At 44.4% G+C, this 25,032-nt stretch overlaps 1 protein-coding gene across 1 annotated transcript in view; it reads left to right on the forward strand.

Moving 5' to 3' along the window:
* The window catches only part of LRRN4 (leucine rich repeat neuronal 4), a 200,948-nt gene extending 176,211 nt beyond the window's left edge, over positions 1–24,737 (forward strand). Inside the window, exon 5 of the mRNA XM_069234153.1 lies at positions 23,406–24,737. Within this exon, the coding sequence (XP_069090254.1) occupies positions 23,406–24,534 (1,129 nt within the window). The 3' untranslated portion in view covers positions 24,535–24,737. The remainder of the gene's footprint in view (positions 1–23,405) is intronic.
* The last annotated feature ends 295 nt before the right edge of the window (positions 24,738–25,032 follow it).

Below are 25,032 nucleotides of genomic sequence, written 5' to 3' on the forward strand. Positions count from 1 at the left end.
ATTGGCCTGTCATAATAGTGTGGGCGGTACATTGTCTTCCGCCTGTCTGTTTGTTTGTACCGCCGTGGCGATCGGAGTGTTAAAGTGGCTGTCTATGTTGGAGGTTTCCACCATGGTCATGATTCCATTTTTGTTTCCGCCGGCCTGTTGGCGGTTTTACCGCCGCTTTACCACCGACCGCCAGGGATGTAATGAGGGCCATAATGTCTTGCAATGGTAGAGAAACTACGCTGAAAATATTATCTCTGCCTCAATTTGTATTCTATACTTTTTTTTTTGTTCTCTGTGTTTTCCTCAATAAAAACACAGCAGGTCTCTTGTGTAGCTGGGCCTTGCATCCAGAGCACAGAGCAACCCATAATGCTGCATAGAGACATCACATTTCACCCAGCAAAATCAACAGGTGTTTTTTACAATGTGGGTAGTTGTGGAATTAGGCTCCTAGCTGAGCCGTCTCCCACAAAAACTTACCAAACCCAGAAATTTGTGGAAACTAGAGTTACGGGCATCCGCAAAATTCCAACGAAAATGTTCACACTTCTCCTAATAAAAAAAAGTACCTCACTTATGTAGCGGGCCTAGAGGCTGCAGCACAAAACACCTTAAAACACAACAAGGACATCATAAAATCTGAGAGAAAAGCAACCTGGTTTGGCAATGTAGGTATCTGCCTCATTTGCTGCCACCCAGGAAAACCTACCAAACATTTCTTAAAACTAGACTCTGAGGGGAGTCCAGGGTGTTCTGGCTTGTGTGAATCCCGCTACCTTTTTGTACCTCAAATTCCCTTCAATCTTAAATTGTGGCAAAAGAAACCATTTTTTAATAGTTCTGGAATCTGCAGGTATTTAGAGAAATCTCACCACCCAGCATTTCCACAATGTGGGAAGCCGAGGAGTTTAGGAAAGGGGGGTTTGAGGTCGTCTGCCTTGTGTGGAGACTATGATGAGGACACCTATTGTGCCTGGTTTGACCCATTTCTGTCCTGGGCACTAGGACCAGCCACACAACTGGGGTAGCATTTTTATCGAGCCAATGTTGGAATGCTAGGTGGTAGGAATGTGTGGATCACTGAAGGTTCTAGAAGTATCTTTTACAGAACTGTAAGAACAATGGATGATTTTGGGCAAGGTCTGAAGTTTTGAGTAAGAAAACAGTGAGATACATGCAAGTCACACCATTGTGGGTAAGAAAACATTGTGGACTTCACACAGCACATAGCACCCTGGACTTCCCTTAGAGTGTAGCTTTCAGAAATGTTCGATTTCCTCTCATTTGTCATAGTTGTGAGGATGCTTTACTTTCCAGGGGAGCAGGAAAACTGTTGAGGTTGAAGGGATATGGTTTGCCCTAATGTTAGGATGGGCCAGGCCATATCCCATTATTTTATAGAAAATGTTCCTGCTACCTAGTGGGATTTTATCCCCCCTCCCGCCCCATTGGGTAAAACACAATCCCCCAAATCTGGACAAACTTCCAATCCATCCACAGGGGACAAAAAGAGTCTGCTGTTCCTTTTGGGGTAGGTGTATAGAGCCATTTTGAAATCCTTGGTGTCCAGTGAGCTGTCTGCCTCACACAGACAAATAATTACATGCCCCATGTGCACCCATGGGGGGGGGGGGGCAGTAAAAATATAAGATGGGTGTTAGAAATTGGGTCTCTAGTTGGCAGACATATACAGCCTTGTCCAAGTAGGAACCACAGTCCTAGTCAGAGTAAGTCACAACACAATCCAAATTATCTTGTGCTCACCCACTGGTAGCTTGGCACAGAGCAGGCAAGCTTAACTAAAAAGGCAATGTGTAAAGTAATTGTGCTATAACTGATACAATAACACAGTGAAAACAATAAAAATACACCACACAGGTTTAGAAAAATAGATAATTTTTATCTGAATAAAATAAGATCAAAACGACATAAATCCAATATTCACAAGTCGAGATATCACTTTTTGAAGGTTTAAGTGAGTCTCAATCCTTATGAGTGGGTATATCCTTCTAACACACAGTGCCTGGGATGTGTCAAAAATAACTATGCACGGGGCCGCAGAGGAGGAGATGCGTTGAAAAATAAGGTGCTGCATTGGATTTTCCAGCGAGGCACAGACGATGCGTCATTTCTTTCCATGCAGCAAGGTGATGCAACATTTTTAGGAGCGCATCCTTGGTTCCTCTCTGCGTGGTGGGGATATCTTGATGGCCATGGACAAGGCGTTGAAAATCTTTGACTCCCTGGTAGAAAGGAGCAGGTGCTGTGTCGATCCGGTAGGTGCTGAGGTGATTTTTCAGTCGCGAGGCAGGCACTACGTCAGATTTCCAGTTCTGAGTCCAGTGCTGCGTCATTCTGGTCGGTGGTACTATGATCTTCCACCTACAATGCAGGTGTTGGGTCAGTTTTCCGACGCACTATTTATTCTTTTTTAGTGCCGCATTTGTGCCACTTTTTAACGCAAAAGCGGCGCAAATGTACAAAATCCAATTGTATTTTGTACGTTTGCGCCGCTTTTGCGTCATAAAGCGGTGCAAATGCGGCGGTAAAAAAGTATAAATATAGGCCTAAGTTTTCCTGAAGAGTTGAAGTCTTTGTTGGCCATGAGACTTCAGAAACAGGAGGTAAGTTCAATCCAAGCCCTTGGAGAGCACTTTTGGAGGAATGCAGAGTCCTTCCAGCAGAGTCAGGAGCACCAGGCAGCAGAGTAGCAAGCAGGAAAGCAGTCCTTCAGCAAAGCAGTCCAGATGAGTCTTTATGGCAGCCAGGCAGTCTCTCTGACAGAGTTATGGTGTAGGTCCAGAAATGTCTGATTTGGTGGGGTCAGAGACCCAGTTTATATACCCACAAATGCCTTTGAAGTTGGGGACATTTCAAAGAGTGGTTTTAATGTTCACAAGTTCCCTTTTCAGCCCAGTCCTGTCTGCCAAGATCTCTGTGGGGGGTTATCAGTTCTTTGTGTGAGGGCAGGCCAATGGCCTTTGAAGTGTAAGAGAGAGCCCCTCCACCCTTCCTGCCCATGGAGACTCATCGAGTATGCAGATGAATGCAGGTGTGACTGAGTGTCCTGATTTGTCTGGGTGGAATGCACATTGGGAGCTTTCAACCAGCGAAAACCAGACATGGATTGGAGACATGGCTGTGAGGCACAGATGGTTGTAAGTGCAGAGAAATGCCCATTTTCTAAAAGTGGCATTTCTAAAATAGTAATATTAAATCCAAGCAGGATTTTCTATTACCATTCTGGCAATATTAAACATGACAGGGCTACTCCTTCCAGATCAGAATCTAGCACTTAAAAGTATACAAGGGCAGTTCTAATACTAGTCTATGAGAGGAGCAGGCTTCACAGAAGTGGAAAACAAATTGGTGACTTTTTCACTACCAGGACACGTCAAGCACATAGGTACATTTCTTTTACTTACATTACACCCTGCCCTATGGGTTATCTAGGGCCTACCTTAGGGGTGACTTATATGTAGAAAAAGGGCAGTTTAAGGCTTGGCAAGTAGTTTTAAATGCCAAGGCGAAGTGGCAGTTAAACTGCACACACTGGCCTTGCAATGGCAGGTCTGAGACACGGTTAAGGGGCTACTCATGTGGGTGGCACAATCAGTGCTGCAGGCCCAATAGTAGCATTTAATGTACAGGCCCTGGGCACAGGTAGTGCATTTTACTAGGGACTTAGAGGCAAATTAAATATGCCAATTTAGTAGGAGCGAGTGTTACCATGTTTAGGGGAGAGAGCACATGCACTTTAGCACTGGTTAGCAGTGGTAAAGTGTGCAGAGACCAAAAACCAGCAACAACAGGGTCAGTATAATGGAGGGAGACAGGCAAAAAGTTGGGGGATGACCAACCTAAGGCTGCCGGGTCTAACAATGGGGTTATGGTCCAATATTAGAATGGGATAACCCCACTCCTTTGTTTTGCCCAATTGTAAAATCTTTTGTGTCTAGTGGGCTTTCTCTCCTACTAGGAGCAGATTAGAGGCAAGCCCCCCCAATTGGGATAAACCTATCTGCCCCACATAAAGGCAACCCTCATGCTTTTGTTTGTTTTAGTGCCATTTTCAAATCCTTGTTGTCAAGTGGGATTTCTGCCCACAGAAGAGAAAACTGGGGCATCTGCCTCCAGGGGACACAAAGACTGTGTTTTCCCTTTTGGGATGAAGGATGGCCCAATGCCACTGTGAAGCACCCCACCCCTTTTTGCCACCCCAGTGTAAAATCCTTTGTGTGTAGTGGGCTTCTAATACCCAGGGCCAGATTAGGGTGGATAGGTCCCACCCCTTTATTTTTTTAACACAAAGAGAAATCTATGTTGTTGAGTGGGCTCTCTGCTCTCTCCCACTTTAGATGGGCAGGTTGGGGTTAAACTCTCTAATATTCCTCCCAGAGCGGACAGAAAGTCTGTATTTCTGCTTCTGGGCTGGGGGCATGACTCTGTGCCAGGGTGGGCAGTCCAGATCACTTGATTTGTTTTAATAGCAACACCCTAGTGGCTTGTGGGATTTGTGTCCCCCTTTCATGCCCCCCTTGGGGGCAGATTAGGGGTAACAACCCCACCCCCAATTGGCCTTCCAGGGTGGAGATGACTGAAAGACTGTATTGCCCCTTTGGGGTGGGACATGGCCCTGTGCCAGGATAAGTCACTCCCACCCTTTCTCTTTTGAAAATCCTGGTGTCTTCTGGGCTTTTTATCCCCACTGGGGCAGATTCGGGGAAAACCTCCCAATTTGGCTCCCGGGGGTAAGAAAGACTGTACCAGTTTTTGGTGTAAGGGCATGGGCATCACCACCCCTTTTCATATTAAATTCTCTGGTGACTTGGGGGGGTAGATTGAATGTAAACACATCCATCCACCTCTCAATGAGGGCAAGACATTTGGCTCCTCACAGGCAGCTCCTCCTCCACCAAAAATAATCCCTTATGACTAGTGGTATGGATCCCTGTCTGGGACTCAACCTGTAAGTAGGAGCCCCAGGCAGGGATCCACTAGTAAGGCACATTACTGAAAAGCAGTGATTCTCTCCTTTCCAATGATACCTCTCCCATTGAAATCTGTACTCATAGGACTGGGAGATGCCCCCCAAGGACTGATGGAAGTTAAAGTGAAATTACCCAGTTGGTTAATTTAACTTTCACTTTGAAGTTCATGACGTCAGAAGGCCATGTATGCTGATCAACATTGAAAAAACAGCCTGGGTCTTCTGAGGGAGCTCTATCCCAGCAGTCTGAACTCAAGTGGAAAAAAATGGAATCCCTCTGCTGACAGCACTAGAGGGGTTCCCTTCTCTGGATGATTTGAGCTGACCTCATCAATAGAGGCGACTGCGAGCACTCTTGATTTGGAGGTCATGTAAATTGCACCTGAACGGTTAAAATGTTGCATTTTTTACTTTAATAAAACATGTTATTTTGACTAACTGTTGGATTCACAAATGTAATCCCAGTGCTCCAATGGAGCTCGCAGACTGATTATATACAGTGAAGCAATCTTGGCATGGTATTCAACATACTGTTTTACCATTCCAAGGTGGTTGCTGCATTTATATTCAGGTGGTGAGAGGGTAACAGATCTAAGGAGCAAGGGCTAGCAAGCAAATACAAAAAATGAACACTACTGAAATCAAAGTACGCCTTTATTGTGTAGCATCCATTTTCAAATGCTTTTGCCTATTCGAGCCCCTAGTCCACAAACAAGCATTTAAAAAGCCAACAGATTTGATGTTTTTCAGGCATATGCTTGCCAGATACAACCCTCAAGCCTATTGGCTTTGCACATGCTTTGCACACTGCATTGTTGAACGTATATATTTTATAAAATTTATAATGTGATGTCCTTTCCTCTGTGGAAGCTGCAGAAAGCAAACAGTGATCATCAAGACACTGGTTACCTTCTGTTCTTGCAGTGGTGGTCGTGACCTTTAAAATTGGGGGGGAGTAATACTTGCCCTAAAATGTAGGAAAGCGAGTTAGCCCAGCTTCTTCTAAGGAAGGTCCAAGAGGTTTTCCCCCTGTGAAGATCTGGAAAGAAATAGGATCAAATAGTGCATTTTGAAGCACCATTTTCACATAAATGTACAAAAAAGCTATAGGTTGTGAAAATGCACTCATTTGAATATTCAAACGCTTTCATGATATGCCAAGCCAATGAACATTGATACTCCCCAAGAGTGAACCCCATTTGTTTTTCAAAATGTTCTATTGGTGCCCTCCTTATCAAAATGATCAATTTACCAGGACTAGCATTTGGCCATGAGTGCCCCCCATATGCTACAGTGCACTCTTAGGTCAAACCTTACCTCTAGTATGTCAGGGCCAGCATTTTGTGATGGTGAACCCCTCCCTTATGCCACTGATGCTCTTTGTTATGTCAAAAAATATCTCAAATGTGCCAGCAGCAGTATTTTATTATGGGTGCCCCTATGCCAAGAATTACCTCCACTATGTATTTACCAGCATTTTCCTATGGGTGTCAATTATGCCTCTAGTTGCCCTCACTCTTACTTTCCTTGAACACTATTTTTACTTAGGCTAACTTCTCACTCACTCTGTCACTCATAACCAATCACAGTCATTCATTCTCTATCACTCTCCCACACTCATTCTTAGCCATTCTCACTCAATCTCAGTTACGTGCCACCACTGTTTCTCTCACTCACGCCCACTGATTGACAATCTCTTTATTCTCAAACAATACCTGTCACTTTCATTCACACACACTTGGACCCACATGCTCAAACATACACACATTCTCTCACTCAAACACACTTTCACCTACACGCGCACAACATACATCAAAAGCAGTTTATTTTACTTACCTCAGCTGGCAGTGAAGGTACAGCTCAAGCTCCCGATGCTTATTAGTTTATTACACGAATACCGAATAGAGTATTAGTCAATATTAGCATATTTAAAAAATGGGCAGGAAACAAGGAAAGTAGAGCCCTGACTTCCATAGGATCAAGATGTGTCTGCGTTCTTGGCACTGGTTTTGCCACCACTAAGGCCAGGCTTCCCAAAATTATTGCCAGGGTTTACAAGGGGCAAGCCAAAGGGTTGCACCTGCAACCCCTAGCAATCCCTAAATGACATAATTCTGTCATTTGCCCTTCCACCTGAGAGGAATGTTTTTTTTTCTCTCATAATTTCCTTGGTTAACATTCATTGAAGGGGAGTAGTGCATCAAGTTCCTCCAGCAAACCAGTAGCTACAGTGGCCCTTTGAACCCTAAATGCCTAGTGTAGTTATCCATTTTATTGAGGAAACACACAACACTAATGTTTGCATCCACAGGGGAACAAGAGACAATTTAGCAGGGCTTATCTACTGAGTTCTAGCAGTATGGGCATGGAAAGAATGTGCTCCAATGTAAGAATGTGCCAGGTTTAACTTTAGCAAAGACGGTAGAACAGCAGTGGATAAAGGGGCAACATAGACAAGGCAAAAGTACTTAGTTGATCAGCAAAAAATGGTTACCACCTCCCCACCATTTTCACAGCATGCTTTGCAGTGGTGAAGTTGTAAAGCAAAAGCAATACAAGAAGATATTGGTTGTCCTGGCCACTAGTAGTTCAGACTGCCAATGATGTTCTAGTTCTCGAGAGAGGAAAACCACATGAGAGGCATGAAGCCAAGGAACCAGCTCTCTTGTTCTTGTCAGGTTTAACCGATAATGGAAAATAAGGATTCTTCATCGGCAAATCATGATGAATGAAGTGCCTTGGAGCTGGCATGGATGACCTAAAGAACAATGAACTCAGACTGATTGTTTCTGTTGTTTATGGAGGTAGCCATCACTTGCCACAGAAACTCATTTCATAATGGCTCAGTGGTTTCAGTTTAATTGTTCCAGTTCTTAAGGACATAGTTGCCACTGTGGGATGAATCAGTGTAGAAATTAGGACCAGCGGTTCTCGTTTTCAGAGCTGCTCTCAGGACTGGAAATGTTGTGCCCACTCAGATCATCTTCTGGCCACTTTCCTTTGACCCAGTGGCCTAACAATAACATGCACCTATCACTCTGCTGACATGCTTCAGTATTGCATCATTTGATTTAAGGGGACTGTCCCTGGATACACCACTCAAAAAAGGGGATCAGAACAGAGGCACTGGTTCGAAGTTCAGGTGCCCCACATACACAGCTGTGGACTACATAGCTCCATTAGGGCAAAACTGTTCATGTCATGATGCATTCTGAAAATGCTAGTTCACCAATTTGCAGTGTCAATGTTTCAAGACATCCCAGAACACTATGGCCCTCATTTTGACATTGGCTGTAAAAACTGCCTACCGCTGTGGCGACAGCGACCAAAAGACCATTGCCGCGGCTACCATCCCTCTGCCATACTATGACCACAGCCGGATTTCTGCCACAAGAAGGGTGGAAATTCCAGCTGTGGCCATACTAGCAGATGGTGGTAAGGTGGCGCTGCTACCACCAGTAGCGCCACAGCAGTAGACCGCCACCAGCCATATTATGACAAATAACATGACCTGGCGGTGTTCTGCTGGCAGGTGCTGCTGGCAGTAGCAGTGCCACGTCCCGCTCCCTGCCGGAAGGCCCCCTGAATCCAGGTAAGTCGTGTCTCTGACAGGGGAGGGGGGTGTTGTGTGTGTGTGCATGTTTGTGTGAGTGTGTGCGTGAATGCGAGTGTGTGTGTAGTGTAGTTTACATGCGTGTATGAATGTGTGTGAGTGTGTGTATGAATGTGTGAATGCGTGGATGAATGTGTGTGTGTGTGTATGTATGGTAATGTGTATGCGTGTCGGCGTGTATGTTATGATGTGTGTGCGTGAATGAATGTATGCATGTGTGTATGTATGTGTGGATGAGTGTGTGTCTGCGCGCGTGTATGTGTCTTTTGCGGGTGCGTGGATGTACTGGGGGTGGAGGGATGTCTGGGGAGGTTTGGGGGGATGGGACCTCCTATCAGTGACAGGGAAGGAATTCCTCGGGCCTACCACCATGGTTTTCGTGGTATTACGAACACCACGAAAACCATGGCAGTATGCAGGGACATAATACCGCCACTGGCACAATGGCGGCCGCCGGGCTTGAGATTCTCATCTTCAGGCCGGTGGCAGCTACCACCATGGCGGTCGGAATGGTATATTGGCGAGTTGGCTTCAGCCAACCTGCCATTGAAGCCAACCCGCCAATGTCATAATGTGGCAGTAAGTACCACCAGTCTTGTTGGTGGTGCTACTGCCACATTAGCACAACCGCCAGGGTCATAATGACCCCCTATGTTAGTGTGTTAGTACAGCCACTGTAGTCTCTATTATGATCAATATGCAACTGCCAATTCAGTGTTTCCCAAGCAGTGTCGGTGTGGTGCTCATTTTAAGTGCAGTGCCCATGCAGCACACTGGTCTGATCAGAGTGGATAAGCAAAATTCCAGGGCCTTTGAGTCATCACTAAAAGGCCCTGCCGGACATTAGCATTGTCAGTCCCAATGTGCATTAGGCAAATATCAGTTCAGTGTTTTATGATCCACTGATCATGCAATTCGTGATGTTTCATTGGGAAAAATTAGGTTTCCAGCTAGTACAACTATGCGTCATATATATTCGTTTGCAAGTTTATTTAGCAGACTATCTTATATATTTCAGTTAAATACAATGTACATATGTGGGACTTGGCCCTCTCCGCAGGGTCACCCCGAACCTTTTTGCCTTCACCCCTCTTGTTTTCTGCATCCCTTTGTGTTGGCTTTTAAGACTCTGTGCACCTTACCACTGCTAACCCTTTAAAGATGATAAAATTGTCTTACACCCAATTGGTACATTTTATTTACTCATAAGTCCTTAGTAAGCTGATACTACATGTACACAGGGCCTGCTAGCAGCGGGCCTGCAGCTCTCATTGTGCCACCCACTTTCGTATTCCCTTAAAACATGCCCAGGCCTTCCATTGCAGCTTGTGTGCAGTTCTAAACTGCCATTTCGACATGGAAAAATACACTTTTTGCAAGGACCAAACCTTGATTCTGAAAACATATATTACCCCCTTGGATGGGCCCTAAAAAGCCCACAGGGCAGAGTGCACTGTATTTAAATCATTGGACATGTATTTTTATGTTTTACTTGTCCTAGTAAGTAGTGAAAGACTCCTAAATGTGTATTTTACTAATGTAAGCCCTATCTTTCCCATTGGATAACATTTGGTTACCTTAAATATGTTTAATAAGTGATAACATTTGATTGGGAGCAGCTAAGAATGTCATTCTTGCACTAAAATGAACTGTGCTTTAAAACCCTCTTTAACACAAAAGTCGGATCTTAAGTCGAAAGTCTGAAAAGACACTTTTAGAAAGTTGTCCTCACCACTTGGTGCTTGAGCCTGTGTCCTAGGTCACATGACTAAGTGTAGTTGTCATTTGACCCTTGTGTATTCCTCTTAGACAGTGTAACAAAGGGGGTTCTAGGTGCTGAAAGGACAAGCCATCCTGAGGCAAGGAGCCTCACATGAAAAAATATGTGTTCAGCTGAAGAGGATAGAGTATCACAAAACACACAACAGCACTGGGACTCTACATTTTTTATACTACAAACTGTCATTATTTCATGTATTATGGTCTACTGTATGCCTAACCCTCGCCTACCTCCTCCAATAATGCCTACTTGGAGCTGTTCATTCTGGTTTTTCCATGGGAAACTCTTTGATACTCATGGGGGTTTGGCCCACTGCCCCTAATTACATGCAAACCAGTTTTTGAGAAAGTATCTGTTTTCCTTAGTCAATGTTTGCAGTTTTCTGGAGTTAATAAATTCATAACCACTTGCATGTGTTGTGTATTTATTGGGGGGTTTCTCCTGTGAGTTATACAAACGATTCAGAAAGTTCATATTCAGAATTTATTTTGCCCAAAAATGTTGCACAGTTTTTTCAATTATAACTCTAGCAAACTTGAAAACCTGACCTAAGGAAAACAGATACTCTCTCAAAAACTGTCATTATTTCAAAGTTTCCCAACTGGATACTGCAATGAAAAATGTATTGATAGATCATAGGGAGAGAAAAAAAAAAGAGATTTAAATAAAACAATAGGAGTTATGTCCACATCTATTAATTGATGTAAAGCTAACCGTATACTAAAGATAAACTATGTTATTGGTTTAAATTATTATTTACTTTTAATACATTTTGATATCAGATCATCTGCAAGGTTTTATTACTTATGTAAAGCACAGAGGTGAAGGTTTTTTTCCCAAACCCTTCATTTTTCCTGTATTCACAATAACGAAAAAAAAAAATTAAAAGTATGTTCTTTGGTTCAAGAGAGTGTGCATTGCACTGCTGAATGTATTAATTTAACAAAATCTAATGTGTAATAGCCCAGTCCCAGCCCCCATGCAAGCTGCAAAAAGTAAACAGTGTTCATGAAGATGATGTTTGCCAGCTGTTCTTGAAGTCACAGCTGGTCATTTTTGAAAGTGGTGAGCCTGTAATACTTGCCCTGAATTGTAGAGAGTGAATAGAGTGAGCCTGACATCTTCTATAGAGGATTCTGGGGGTCTCCCCTGGTGGACATTTGGACAAAAATGGGACTGATAGCGCATTTCAAAGCTAAAAAGCCACATGCTCTGCTCTCATTAAATAATAAAATCTTTCATGATGTGCCAGGCAACCTGATGCTCCTAAAAGTATACCCCACCTTTAACAAAATGTGCTAGAGGTGCTCCCATACAACAAAGAGTACTTCCATTGTGCCAGATACAGTTTATTGTCATGGGTGCGCCACATATGCCATAAGTGACCCCTAAGTCCAGATATTACACTATCCGAATTGTGACATTAGTGCCACCCATAAAACGTGGGTGATCTTAATGTCAAACATTATGGGGGTCATTCTGACCCCGGCGGGCGGCGGTTGCCGCCCGCCTGGAGGGAACCGCCATTTGGCCGCCCCGCGGGAAAGGGGCCTGCAACACTGAAGCCGGCTCCAAATGGAGCCGGCGGTGTTGCAGGTGTGCGGCGGGTGCAGTTGCACCCATTGCGCTTTTCAGAAAAGCATGCTGGGGCCCTGTTATGGGGCCCCTGCACTGCCCATGCCATTGGCACCCGTTCCTGCCAGGACACCCGTTCCCGCCATCCTGTTCCTGGCGGTAAAGACCGCCAGAAACAGGCTGGCGGTAAGGGGGTCAGAATCCCCATGGCGGCGCTGCTTGCAGCGCCGCCATGGCGGATTCGCCCAGCCGGGGGAAATCCCGCGGGAAACCGCCGGACCCGGTTTTCTGACCTCGGCTTTACCGCTGCGGTCAGAATAGGCAAGGAAGCACCGCCAGCCTGTTGGCGGTGCTTCCGTCACCCGCGGAGGGTCGGAATGAGGGCCTATATCTAGTATGTCAGGGCCAGCACTTTGTCATAATTTAACCCTTCCCATATACCATGGTTGCCCTCACTGACTCATGCATACACACTGATACTTTGGGGCATATTTACTAAACAAAATAGCAACATGTAGCACAGCAACCACAGCCGTTATGCTGCACTGCACTGGGGAAGATGGCATTGTAGAGCCATATGTACAAAGAAATGGCACTTATGCTCTCTTCTCCAGCACTCGTTCACAAACAGGCTGCCTAGCAGCATGCATGCATTCCTTTGCCCCATGGTGCAAAAGTATGTGCATGAAATCTAGCATACGTTTTGTACTTTCCAGTACAAAGTACAAAATACTGTACCTAGGTTTAAAGCATTTCACATATTGGATGTGTGCTGTATAGTGCTGAACAGATGTAGTGTGTAAAAGGTTAGAACAAGTTAAAACATTTCCCAAACTCAACACCTGCTTCAAGAATGTGTTAAGGTTATGTTTTGGTGCAAAGCCCTAATTAACATTTTTGGTCGACAGGACTTTGCATCAAAAACCCCCAGTTGTAGAGTGGGAATGCCCATATAGCACCCATGTCATGGTCACATGGTGCAAAGTAGTGCAAAGCGGCACAAATGATTATTTGTGCTACTTTGAGGCTGCTTTCCAATGAAAAAAATGTTTTGCACTGGAATGCAAATAGTTTATCAAGAATTTGCACCAGTTTGTATCACTTTGCACGACTTCTCCCAGAACCCCTACTCAGAACAGACATTATAGAGGTTCAGAAGGACGCTCACAGCCCGGGGCCCTGATGCGACTACACTTGCTTCATTATCGGCAGTTCACACCCTGTCCCTACTCCCCTAATACACACTGCTCAACTGCAGGTTTGCCTCAGACACGAGATAGTTTTGTCACAGGGCCATTTCAGTAAATACTTAAAAAAGTATTTATAGAAACAATGCACTTTAAAATGTGTTCTAGAGGTTCCTTAATGATCCCTGACTAGGATTGCAACCTGGCAGGACTTCTAACTGCACCACCCGTATTTTAATGTCCCGGACGGTATGTTTAGCCCTTATCTGTACATACTTCAAACAGCAAAAATAAATAGAAAACATTTTTAAGTGTGTTCTAGAGTTGCAAAGTTTCCTGGCTAATAAATAGAGTAAATACAGACAGAAAAGTCATGTTACAAATGAATACATTCAATTTTATTCATAGTCCTATTTAGGACTATGCACACTCTTGAAACTACAACAAATGTCTGCCATTTTTTTTTTTTTTTTGGAACTTTGGCAACCCTACCCCTGACTGATTACTAATGTAAACTAACTGAAAAACATTACAAAGTTTAGCCGTCCACAAGGAGGAAGCATTTCACAGGTGCGTTCCCCATTGCCACTTCTGCCAACTCGGAGGGCCAAAGGTTATGTTTGGGTGGGCTTGGCCCACCGCTAGAACCGGGCCTTGGGGAAACCATGGCAGTTGAGAGGTAAAATAGAATAGATGTCAGCATGACAGCAGGCCCAACGCTTGTAGCCTGTTAGGGCAAGGAAGGCTTCTGTTATCTTTGCTGAGATACTCTAGTATTGGATCCACCATCACATAAAACTTATCCGATTCATTTTGAAGATCATGGGCAAACTTCTTGTATGCTAACAAATCCTATGCAGCCTCATTGTGGTATTTGGGATGAGGTCCTGTCCCCAGAGGCTCAGTATGGTCTGCTTTGCTGCTTCAAGGAAATGGGAGATCCTCTTCCCCTGGAGGAGTGGAGGGGATATGAACTCTTTTAGGGTAAGCCAAGTAGGACTAATGTAGGGTCCCTGGCAAGAGGCTTTCTTCCCCCTACACCTCAGCAGCCAGCACATCACTTTGGAATTGATACAAGCATGGACAAGACCAAACGATATGACAGATGATCCACGGCATTCCACACCTCCCACTCTCCCCCCAGCATGCCCTGGGTCTGCTAGTGTCTATCCTGTGATAAGCTGAAGTGTAATGCCATCAGTATATGATCTTATAGAGCACTTCCGTGCCTTGTGCTGTAGTGAGGCCCCCTTAGACTTAAATTGGGTTTTAATTGGCTCCTTTTTAATTCAGCTTGTTGAAGTTAGCATTTTATTCCTTTGATTATATGGGTTCCTTTAGAATCTGTGAGCCAGATGTATCATCTAACCATTTGGCGATTCGGTAATAGCGATTTTTAAGAAATCACTATTTCTGAGTCGCAAAATGGTATGTATCATATTTGCGATTTAGTAATAGCAATTTCTTAAAAATCACAAATGCTATTGCCAAATCGCAAATTGCAATAGAGACCCTATTCGCACCTATAGGCCTGTAGGCCCATATTTGCTAATTTTTTGCATTTCCCAAATTGCGAATTCCTAACTAGAATTCATAATTTAGGAAATGCTAAACACCAGGGTGCTGGGGGCATAAGGCCCCCTCTGCTGCACCCCAAAAAAATATTTTAGGAAATATAAGGTGCACACATGCCAGGGGGGCATGTGTGCGCTACATGTCAATTTTACAAAATGCATTTTAATGCATTTTAAAAATTAGCAAATGGTTACCTCCAAGTAATTGCGATTCCTTAATGCCCAATTCGCATTAAGGAAAAGCATCATACATGTGCTTAAGAAATCGCAAATAAGGATTCCTTATTTGCGATTTCTTATTTAGAGAATCGCAATTTGCAATTCTCTAAATGGGCTCGCAATTTTAAGGAATCGATATTTTAGCGATTCCTTGAAATTGCATTGCCAATGCCTTTCATTGGCAATGCAATGCCATGCGAATGCAAAAAGGCTTGATACATTTGGCCCTGTATTTTCTCGGCCTAGGAGAGGGTATAGTGAGGTCCTCCTTGACCTAAGTTGGTTCCCCATTTTAGCTTTGTTTTATATTTAATATTTTACACGTTTTAGTTGCAGTGATTTTTAGCAGTGACATTTTATACACTTTGCTTGCATTATATTCTCCAAATGTTTTGTACAAGTTGCTTGTTTTAGTTGGCCTTTTATTGACATATAATCAGTACATTCTGTTTAAAGCTAGGAACAGTACACACTATGCTAATGCTTGCGTTGCCTGTTCAGAGACAGCTTCTCATAGTTAGGCATATCATTGCATCAGAGCTGTGCTTCTACCACATTGTCTCTTTGATTATATGAATGATGTACTGACCCGGAAGGAGCAGAGGGCACTCCAGCCACAATCGTCGTGAGACGAATGCTGTGATCGACATACAGCTCTGCTGGTGCTAGTCTACCAGCTTCCTGAAGGGATTGCAATCCATTTTACAGGCTAATTCTTGATGCTGTTCCACAGATATCGTGCTAAGGCTAAACTCTTAGATCGGGCAAAGGGTACGCCTACTATGCTCTCAGTATTCGCTTAGGGTTATGTAGGAATATCTAAAAATAATATACCATGGTTGGATTGTTCATTCTCTTTACCATGTTCATAATGCTGGTTACTTTGCTTTGTTTCATCTGCCAAATCATCGCAGCTCATTCTCTCTATGCAAGACTATGATTGTTTCAATAAATGTATTGAAAATGTATCTTGTATCGCTCTTGTGTTTCGCCTGAGCATGAATGAGTAATACAATGAAAAAGTAAGATCTGTTTCCATGACTTCCTTGGGAGTCATATTCAGGTTGCCACAATCACCTTCCACCCCGGTAGGTTTAGGGGTTTAGGTGAGGCACTGTGAGCTAGCCAGGAATTGGGGTGACAGCTCCTGATGGTGTGGATGGACTTACTCCCCCACATTTTAAAGGTCTGGTGTCCTAAATATGCAGTTTTATTATCCTAGTAGTGACTGTATAACAGTGCATATTTAGCGAAATTGGTTGTTTGCATGTGAATGACCTCCCATTGTCTGTCATCTAAGGCAATGCCTGTGAGCATTTGGGGTATTCTATATGGTATGCCTATATAGCCCTACCCTCCAGGACATTCAGAAATACTGACTTGTGTCCAGTTAGGTCAGTTTACTGAACCTTAAGCTCAACCTTGGGTTGCTGTGCCTGCGAGCACTATGGTTTAGCAAAGGATCAATGTGTAAAGCATTTAACAACACCAAACAACAGAATAAGAAAATTACACGACACGAAAGAAACAAGACACCAGGTTGGAACAATAGATTATGTTTGTATATATTTTTAGAAACCTTGATCATACAAATCCACCAGACTGTTCCTGAGATATAGATTTTTAAAGGAAAAAATAACTTTAGCATCAACTGCAAACTACCATTGGTCAACAAAAACTTTAGAAACTTTTGAAATGTTTGGAAAAGTGAGTTTGTCAACTCGGGCACAAGCTGGCCGGCCAAGTCCAGCAGGGCAGAGGTTCAGGGGCCCAGAAAAGATACTTTGGGCAGTTACCTGGCCACCAGAGCATTTTTAGAGCAAGATCCAAACTTTACTGGATGACTCCCATAGACAATAATGGAGTGGTCCTGCTGCTGAGGGATGCAGGCTCAAAAATGGTCGGGGTGCTGTGCAGTCTATGGGTGTGAAGTCTGGTCATGTCCACGGCCCACAAGGGGATTCGGGGCGACTCTGCCTATGGATTTTGGGATCCCACAAAGTCCTCTTTGCAGGGTTTCAAGGGCTGCCGATGCAGACTATGAGGGTCATTCTGACCCCGCCGCCAGCCTGGCGGGAACCGCCGAATGACCGCACCGCGGTCAAAAGACCGCGGCGGCCATTCTGGCTTTCCTGCTGGGCCGGCGGGCGACCGCCAAAAGGCTGCCCGCCGGCCCAGCAGGAAACCCCCTGCAACAATGAAGCCGGCTCCGAATGGAGCCGGCGGAGTTGTAGGGGTGCGACGGGTGCAGTGGCACCCGTCGCGATTTTCACTGTCTGCATAGCAGACAGTGAAAATCTTTGTGGGGCCCTGTTAGGGGGGCCCCTGCACTGCCCATGCCAGTGGCATGGGCAGTGCAGGGGCCCCCAGGGGCCCCACGACACCCGTTCCCGCCATCCTGTTCCTGGCGGTAAAACCCACCAGAAACAGGGTGGCAGGAAGGGGGTCGGAATCCCCATGGCGGCGCTGCAAGCAGCGCTGCCATGGAGGATTCCCTGGGCCAGGGGAAAACCAGCGGGAAACCGGCGGTTCCTCTTTTCTGACCGTGGCTTTACCGCCGCGGTCAGAATGGCCCAGGAAGCACCGCCAGCCTGTTGGCGGTGCTTCCGTGGTCGTAGACCCTGGCGGTCGGTGACCGCCAGGGTCAGAATGACCCCCTATATGCTTTTGCAACACATCAGTCAAGGTGCAAATCTTTGGTGGTGGCTGGTGTCCCTCATGAGTGATGGATCCAGTCACAACTAACACCCAGGGGTCCAGCAGACACAGGTGCAACTTTTGGTTATCTCCAAATTGTCCTTAGGGGTGCCCGGCATCCGGTACTGGCAAGACTGCTGCAGTGGCTACCAGAGAAGTGACTTGGGCTTCCTCAGCTTTAATGACTCCAGTGCTGTTCTGGGGGGGCAGCCATTGACCCTTGGAGTCTCCTTCAGACTTGGGCCAGGAATCAGAATTTCCCCAAGCTAGGCATGCAGAACAGTGTCCAAACGCCACTGGCCCAAAGTGCAGCAGGTGTAGTCGCTCCAGCGTCCCAGGCTTTCTTTGTGTACTTCCAACGGGTGAAGAGTGGTCTTCTTCTCGTCCTCTTTCCTGATCCAGTGAGTACTGAGGGTCAGCTTGCCAGGGGTGTCATATTTATTCCAGGTAAGTGCCCTTAGGGGACCCACAGTCACTAGCCAATGGGCTGCTAGTCCCCTCCCACCTAGAGATGAAGTTCCTGGATTGTGTGGCATTATCTATCCCAGAATGCCACATTCTTGCGCCCTTCAAGATGGCACAATCCTTCCTCGTTGTAAGGAGTAAGGTAGCCCACCCTAGAGGTGTGGCTACCTGAGGATAACGCACCCACCGTAGAACCAGTTTTGGGGCAAGTTTCTCGCCTCTGGCACTGTCGCCATACTGTCAGCAATAACAAAAGGCATCCTGCCCAAGGGTGTTGGACCAGGCGGCCCATCAAAGTAGGCTCTCCTTTGAAGCACACTTCCATGTTAAGCCCTTGAGTGGCCATCCAGGCAGAGGGGGTGATATCTCACTACTGTGGCCCTGTTCCTGACCCTGAGAGTAATTCCCATGTCTCTCTAGGTGGTCAGAAAGCTGTCTGTATTTGTGTGTACCTTTGTGAGGCCACTGGATGAGCGGAATACAAAGTGATCACTTTTCTAAAAGTGACCAACTATCAACTGTGACATTAATTCCAACCTGAGCATTAGATCGCAATTAATGTCACAATTAATTTGATACATTACATGACCCAGTTTGGTAGTTCTAATCAATAGTTAGTTGGGTGGGGATGTACCCCGGTAACCTCTTATTAGCCAGTGGGCCTACCAACGTTTCCCATAGCAAGACGAGAATTTGGAAATGTTGCTGTTGAGACATATCGAAATATATATGACTAACTTAACAAAATATAGCTCCCTGTCATAGGGCTTTCTAGGACTTCCTTAGGGGAGACTTACATATACTGTTAAGGGGCATGATGGCTGTGCCATTAGTTTAAATGGCAAAGTCGAACTGACAATGAAAACACTGTCCTTCCAGGCTGCAGTGGCAGGCTGGGAGCCATTCTATGTCTTGTCACATGAAAAGTGGGACAAATAGTGCTGCAGCCCTGAGTGGACACTCTTCCTTACTATTAGACCTGACATCCTTGGTGTGGTCTCCCCTGTCTCTTTTTGCCTCTGCTTCCCATGTTTTGACTGTGTGCTTGACTTTCTTTTTGCCGTTTTTGGTACTCTGGGCACTTTACCACTGGTGACCAGTGCTAAAGTGCAAGTGCTCCCTATGTGAATTGAATGTGTAATTGACTTTTTCCTGATTGGTGTATTTGATTTAGTAGTAGGTCCATATAAAATGCACTAGAGGTGCACAGGGCCTGTAAATCAAATACTACTAGTGGGCCTGCAGCACTGGTTGTGCCACCCACATGAGTAGCCCTGTAAACATGGCTCAGAGTCGCCACTGCAGTATCTGTGTGTGCAGTTTAACATGCCAGTTCGACCTGGCAAGCATATCCCACTTGCCAAGCCCACACCTTCCCTTTTTATAGATGTAAGGCACCTCAAAGGAAGGCCCTAGGTAGCCCCATGGGCACGGTGCAGTATATGTTAATGGTGGGACATGTACTGGTGTGTTTTACATGTCCTAACAGTGAAATACTGCCAAATTAGTTTTTCACTGTTGCAAGGCCTATCTCTCTCATAGGTTAACATAGGGGCTCCCTTTAAATATCCTTTAAGTGCAATTTCCCTTTAGGAGTAGATAGAGACATGGCGTTTGGAGCCTCTGAACTCACAATTTAAAAATACATATTTTGGTAAAGTTGTTTTTTAGATTGTCAGTTTGGAAATGCCACTTTTAGAAAGTGGGCATTTTCTTGCTTAAAGCAATCAGTGACTCTGCCTGCTTGTCTGTTCCCTGTCTGGGTCAGACTGACAGTTGGGCTGTTTGTGAATCTTCACTAGACAGTGACACAAAGGGAGCTGGGGTGTAGCCTGCATATCCTGATGGGCCATCTGAGCTACAGTGGAGGGAGGAGTATTCACGTACACCTGAATGGACTGCACCTGCCCTCACACAATGCAGTCTCCAACCCCCTGGTGTGAACCTGGAGCCAGGCCTGGGCAAGGCAGGATCTTGTGAACAACAGAGACTTTCCTTTGAAGTTTGCCACTTCAAAGGCAGAAAGGGGTAGAAGTAGTGGACCCAAAACCCCAGATTTTCAGATTACTTCTGGAAACAAGAGGAACATCTGCAAAGGAGAAGAGCTGAAGAGCTGGAGGAGGAGTGCTGCCCCTTTGTCTGTGACTGTGCTTGTTGGGTTGGCCTGCAGTTGTTGATTCTGCCTGAAAGAGGACAAAGACTGAATTGTTGGTATATTCCTGCTTGTGAAGAATCTCAAAGGGCTTGGACTGAGCTTGCCTCTTGTTTTGAAGCCTCAGGGCCATTAAGGACTTCCTCTGCCAGCACCTGGACTCTCTGCTGAGACTCCTGCCCCACCAGTGGTGCCCTATCCAGTCCCTGGGCCTTTGAAAGGTGACGCTGGTAGAAAAAGGCTGAAATCGACACACAAGATGCCGTGCTGGGAACATTTTGATGCACCAGTTGCAACGCAGCTGTAAAAACAATGTACCACCCACCTCGCAGCGGGAATAGATGTACCACCTGAATCACGCCTGGAAAATCAACGCGTCACCTGCATTGCGGCTTGAGAAACAGTGCAAATACCTACTTGCGGCTGCTGAAAAAGACACACACCCCATGCAGCGTGGTTTTCCATCACTGTGCGGCCAGATTTCTCATGCATCATTGCTGGCCGTCAAAATCAACATGAACCTGCGTGTATCCAAGGTGCCCTGTCTGGAAATCCACACATTGCACTCTTACGGGAGAGAAAAACGATGCATCACCTACCAGACTGGAGAACAATGCACTGTGTCACTTGCAATTAAGGAATCTACGCATCACTGACTTTTCCAACGCATGTTCACCCATGTGGCTTTTTTTTTAACGTAAACCAGGTACTTTGTGTAACAACAACGTTTCCATTGTTTTCTATGGAGTAAGACTGTTTTTACTTTAAACATTCATATCGTGACTTGTGTATGTTGGATTTTTTGTGGTTTTGGTCTTGTTTGATTTAGGTGAATATTGGCTACTCTTCTAAACTGGTGTGTTGTCCATTTTGTAGTGTTTTCACTGTGTGAGTTTTGGTACAAATACTTTACACATTGCCTTTGAGATAAGTCTGACTGCTTGTGCCAAGCTACCAAGGGGGTGAGCAGGGGTTATCTTAAGTGTGTACCTCCATTACCCTAACTAGAGGGTCCCTTCTTGGACAGAGTGCAAACTGACTGCCAACCAGAGACCCCATTTCGAACACTTATATGCCCCGGTTACTATATACTAGGGTTTCATAAGTAAGTCAGACCTTGCCTATTGGGTGTATCCAATTCAACATATCATTGCATGGGGTCAGAACACTTGCACTGAGGTCTGGTGAACAGGCATCAGTGCACTTGCAGCATCCATCCTAAGAGTTAACATGCAAAAAGAGGTATATCCTTACAATGCCTAAATCCTACTCCCAAGCCCTTGGGGGACCTTGGCGAGTAGAGTGCTATAAATCTGGAAGATCAAGTGGTGAGTTGTTAGGCCCTGAAGGAACTTTTCTAGATATGTGAGGGGTCTTGTAAATGCCACCTTAAGTGGAGGGTGAAGGACCCAGTGCCTGATTTGCAAATAATAAAACCTCTCCATCGCTGATATATGGTATGTTTGTTTCACGTCCTCCAAGGACCGGATTGAGCCCTCATGGAACAGATCCTGGAGTCAATAACAGCCATTTGTAAATCCAAGTCTGGAATCTGGATCTCTCCAGGTTGCTGGAAAAATCTCAGTTCCTATGTACGGGAGTTAAGGAGGATGTATAGGTGGTTGCACTTTTGTAACTGGAAAGGTAGTCTCAGGTTTTGAAAGTGGCGATCATAACTATGGAGATGTAAAGATTGCTGCAACTCTAGTTTTTAGTAAGCCAGAGGACGTTGGCAAGAGCCTGGCTGTCATATTCTGATCTATTAAGCTCATCCACGCTAAATCTATGACATGAAGGGCAGGTTTGGTGCTATCAAGTAGACCGGGACAAGGCAAATCCCGTCTGATCGGTGTGAATTAAGTTAGGAAGGTACACTTCAAGATGAGTTGCAAGGATTTTGCCCATTAGTTTTGCATCGATGTTAATCAGGGGTTTGGAGGCATAGGATTGACACAGGGTTGGGTCCTTCCAATTTATTTTTATGTAAAATGATATTATGTCTGACCAGCTCAGTGACATCACAAATAATTCATTTGTGGTCTGCCTCTTGTGAATGCTCTACCTCACGAAATCTATTGCTGTTCAGGGGAGTGGTGTGATGCTTGTAACATTTGTGAAGTTATTACTCTGTGGATATCCACAAAACGTTTTTCTTTCCTTCACGCCCTTGTAAAATGATACCTGGATAATCAAGGCACTAGTGGTGGAGTACATGAGGATAAGGAACAAAAAAATCCCCCTTTTAACAGGAGGCATGGAGGAAGGAAATAATTTTACATGCACAGGAAATAGAGCAACAAAAAAAATTGTTTCTCAACAGTAGACATACATGCGGAGTGGGGAATAAATCCCTTAATTTGGATATAAATTATCGAAAAAGGATATTTGTGACTTTTTGCAAATAATTTAACCCTACAACTGTGTATTTCCATAATGCATATATCTGCAGTTATATAGTAAAATGGCCAAGGTGAATGCCAGGAAGAATATGACATTTCTAACTTTACTTGGAGCACGCTTGGCCTGCTAACCATACGAGTCGCAATTTTTTTGTGAGTCGCGCTCAATATGTTTTTATTCCAAGAATGGCTGATCATTCTCTAATCTGACAAGCTGCAAAGTTTTATTCTACCAAAGATGTGTCAAATATTTTCTGGTTTGAACTGCGATAAGTCTACGCCTTTTAAAAAGGTAAAAATGGAAATGTCATCAACTATTGATACATACTGTCAAACCAAATTTCATATACTGAATAAAAACAGCCTTATCAGAGTTTTCTCGACTAGTAACTTCAGTTATTGAGGATGATTAAATGTATTATTTTCTCTGTTCCTCTTAAACCCTAAAAGATCTTTGCCAAATCTGGCACGATCACAGATCATTGGCAATGGATCGAGTTTGCCTAGTTTGAAGGTAGTTAGGAAGTTAAAAGCTTCAATAGTTATGGAGAAATGAAAAAGTCAAATGCATATGGGAGTGAGAACCAACCTTAACTATGAAGTTTTCACCAGAATACTTCATGCTCTACATGTGTATGGATATAAGGATGTTTGTTTCTGTGTGTGCATGTGAATGCCACCTTACATGTTTAGTAGAAATTGAGAGATCAGATTCTGTTTTTGTGAATAGTTTTATAATTCAAAGATAACATTTGTATTACAGAGCAAATGAAACAACTTGCAACAGAATAGAGAGAAGAACATTATCCTTGCTTTCATTGCCAGAACTATATAAAGAATGCCAAACCATTGGGAACTCAACACGCCCTGCAACCGAATACGAATCCTACACAAGCACGTTCTATGACACTGGTGTTAATAGTACTGATACCTCAACTCAGGGGTCAATTACAATCCAAGAAGACCCCATTGCATCTACAACTGATGTTACTGTTCCCTCCACAGCAATAAACTTTCAAGCCCATCACAGCACCATTGGAGATCAAAATATTTCAGTTTCTGAAGGCCCTTCCAGTGCTTTTGTACCAGTTAATCCTGAACGAACTCCACTTACTTTTGAAGGCACCTCGTTTGTCCCGAGTACCATAAGCTCTTCTATAATGGGACCAACCAAGCAACATGTCACCACTCAAGTTAACACTATCAAGAAGCGCACAACGATCCCTCACATACCAAGAGAGTATGTGTCAGACATTGACTATGAGGAAGAAGAGGAAGAAAAAACTACGGCCCCTCATAAGATCATTGTGTGTGATTATCATCCTTGTCGACATCTTCAAAAGCCTTGTCATGAAATCCAAAAAGCGTCAATGTGTTACTGCCCTGGACTCTCAGCAGACAATGTTGCACCAGACCCACCAAGGCTTAGAAAAGTGTCCGAAATCACAGACACCTCAGTACAGATTCAGTGGTGTGCTCCAAATTCTGTAGTGCAGCGATATCAACTTGTCTACCAACCAGTTGGCAGTGAGAACCTAACCATTATCGATAACATTTACATTACATCAAGAGAGTACACACTGTATAACCTTTTGCCAGCAACAACTTACCAAGTCTGTGTGATCAGCATCAATAAAGCAGGACCAAGTCAAACAGTGCCAAAACTTGTCTCAAGAATACCATGCACCAAATTCCAGACCAGACCAAGTTACATTGTCATTTTGACTACACTGTGTGTAACAAGTGGGGTTTTCTTACTTGCCATCATTATATTGTCTGCCTGTCTCTACAAGCAACGGAAAAATACTTTTGTTGAGAAATATGATACTCATTTGGTATCGTACAAAAATCCTGCTTTTGATTACAGCATGAAACTGCAAACATTCAATTAGTTCATTTTGCAATATTGGAAGCCACCACCCGTGACTACGAATGTAGAACTGAGCTACATCCTGCTCTACTATCACCATTGTGTGACACATAATGGCATGCACTTTTCAAAATGTGTGTGTGTTTTCCTAAGAGAGTAAGTTCACACCAGACGGGAAGGTAATGTTATGTTATGTTTCGGATGCTTAATAAATCATAGAGCTACCACTGGTTTCTTCGCGCTGAAAATATGATCTGTATGAACAACTGAAGAGGAGAGTCACTCATCGGTGTTAAAATCAACAAAGATAGGCTTGTCTAAACAGCCATATTTTGAAAACTTTTTTGAAGCATTTAAAATCTGTTTCTGTTCATATATAAGGTGGCAGAGAATTCCATTGTGCAGATAGTAACACAAAAATACTAGAGACGCCTCTATTGTTTAGCATGTGGAGAAGATGAGCGGAAGGCACATTTAGGTAATTACTGAGAGACATGTTTAGCCACAATTAGTGGTGCCA

This window comes from Pleurodeles waltl, chromosome 5, assembly GCF_031143425.1.
Source record: "Pleurodeles waltl isolate 20211129_DDA chromosome 5, aPleWal1.hap1.20221129, whole genome shotgun sequence".
NCBI classification, from domain to species: Eukaryota; Metazoa; Chordata; class Amphibia; order Caudata; family Salamandridae; genus Pleurodeles; species Pleurodeles waltl.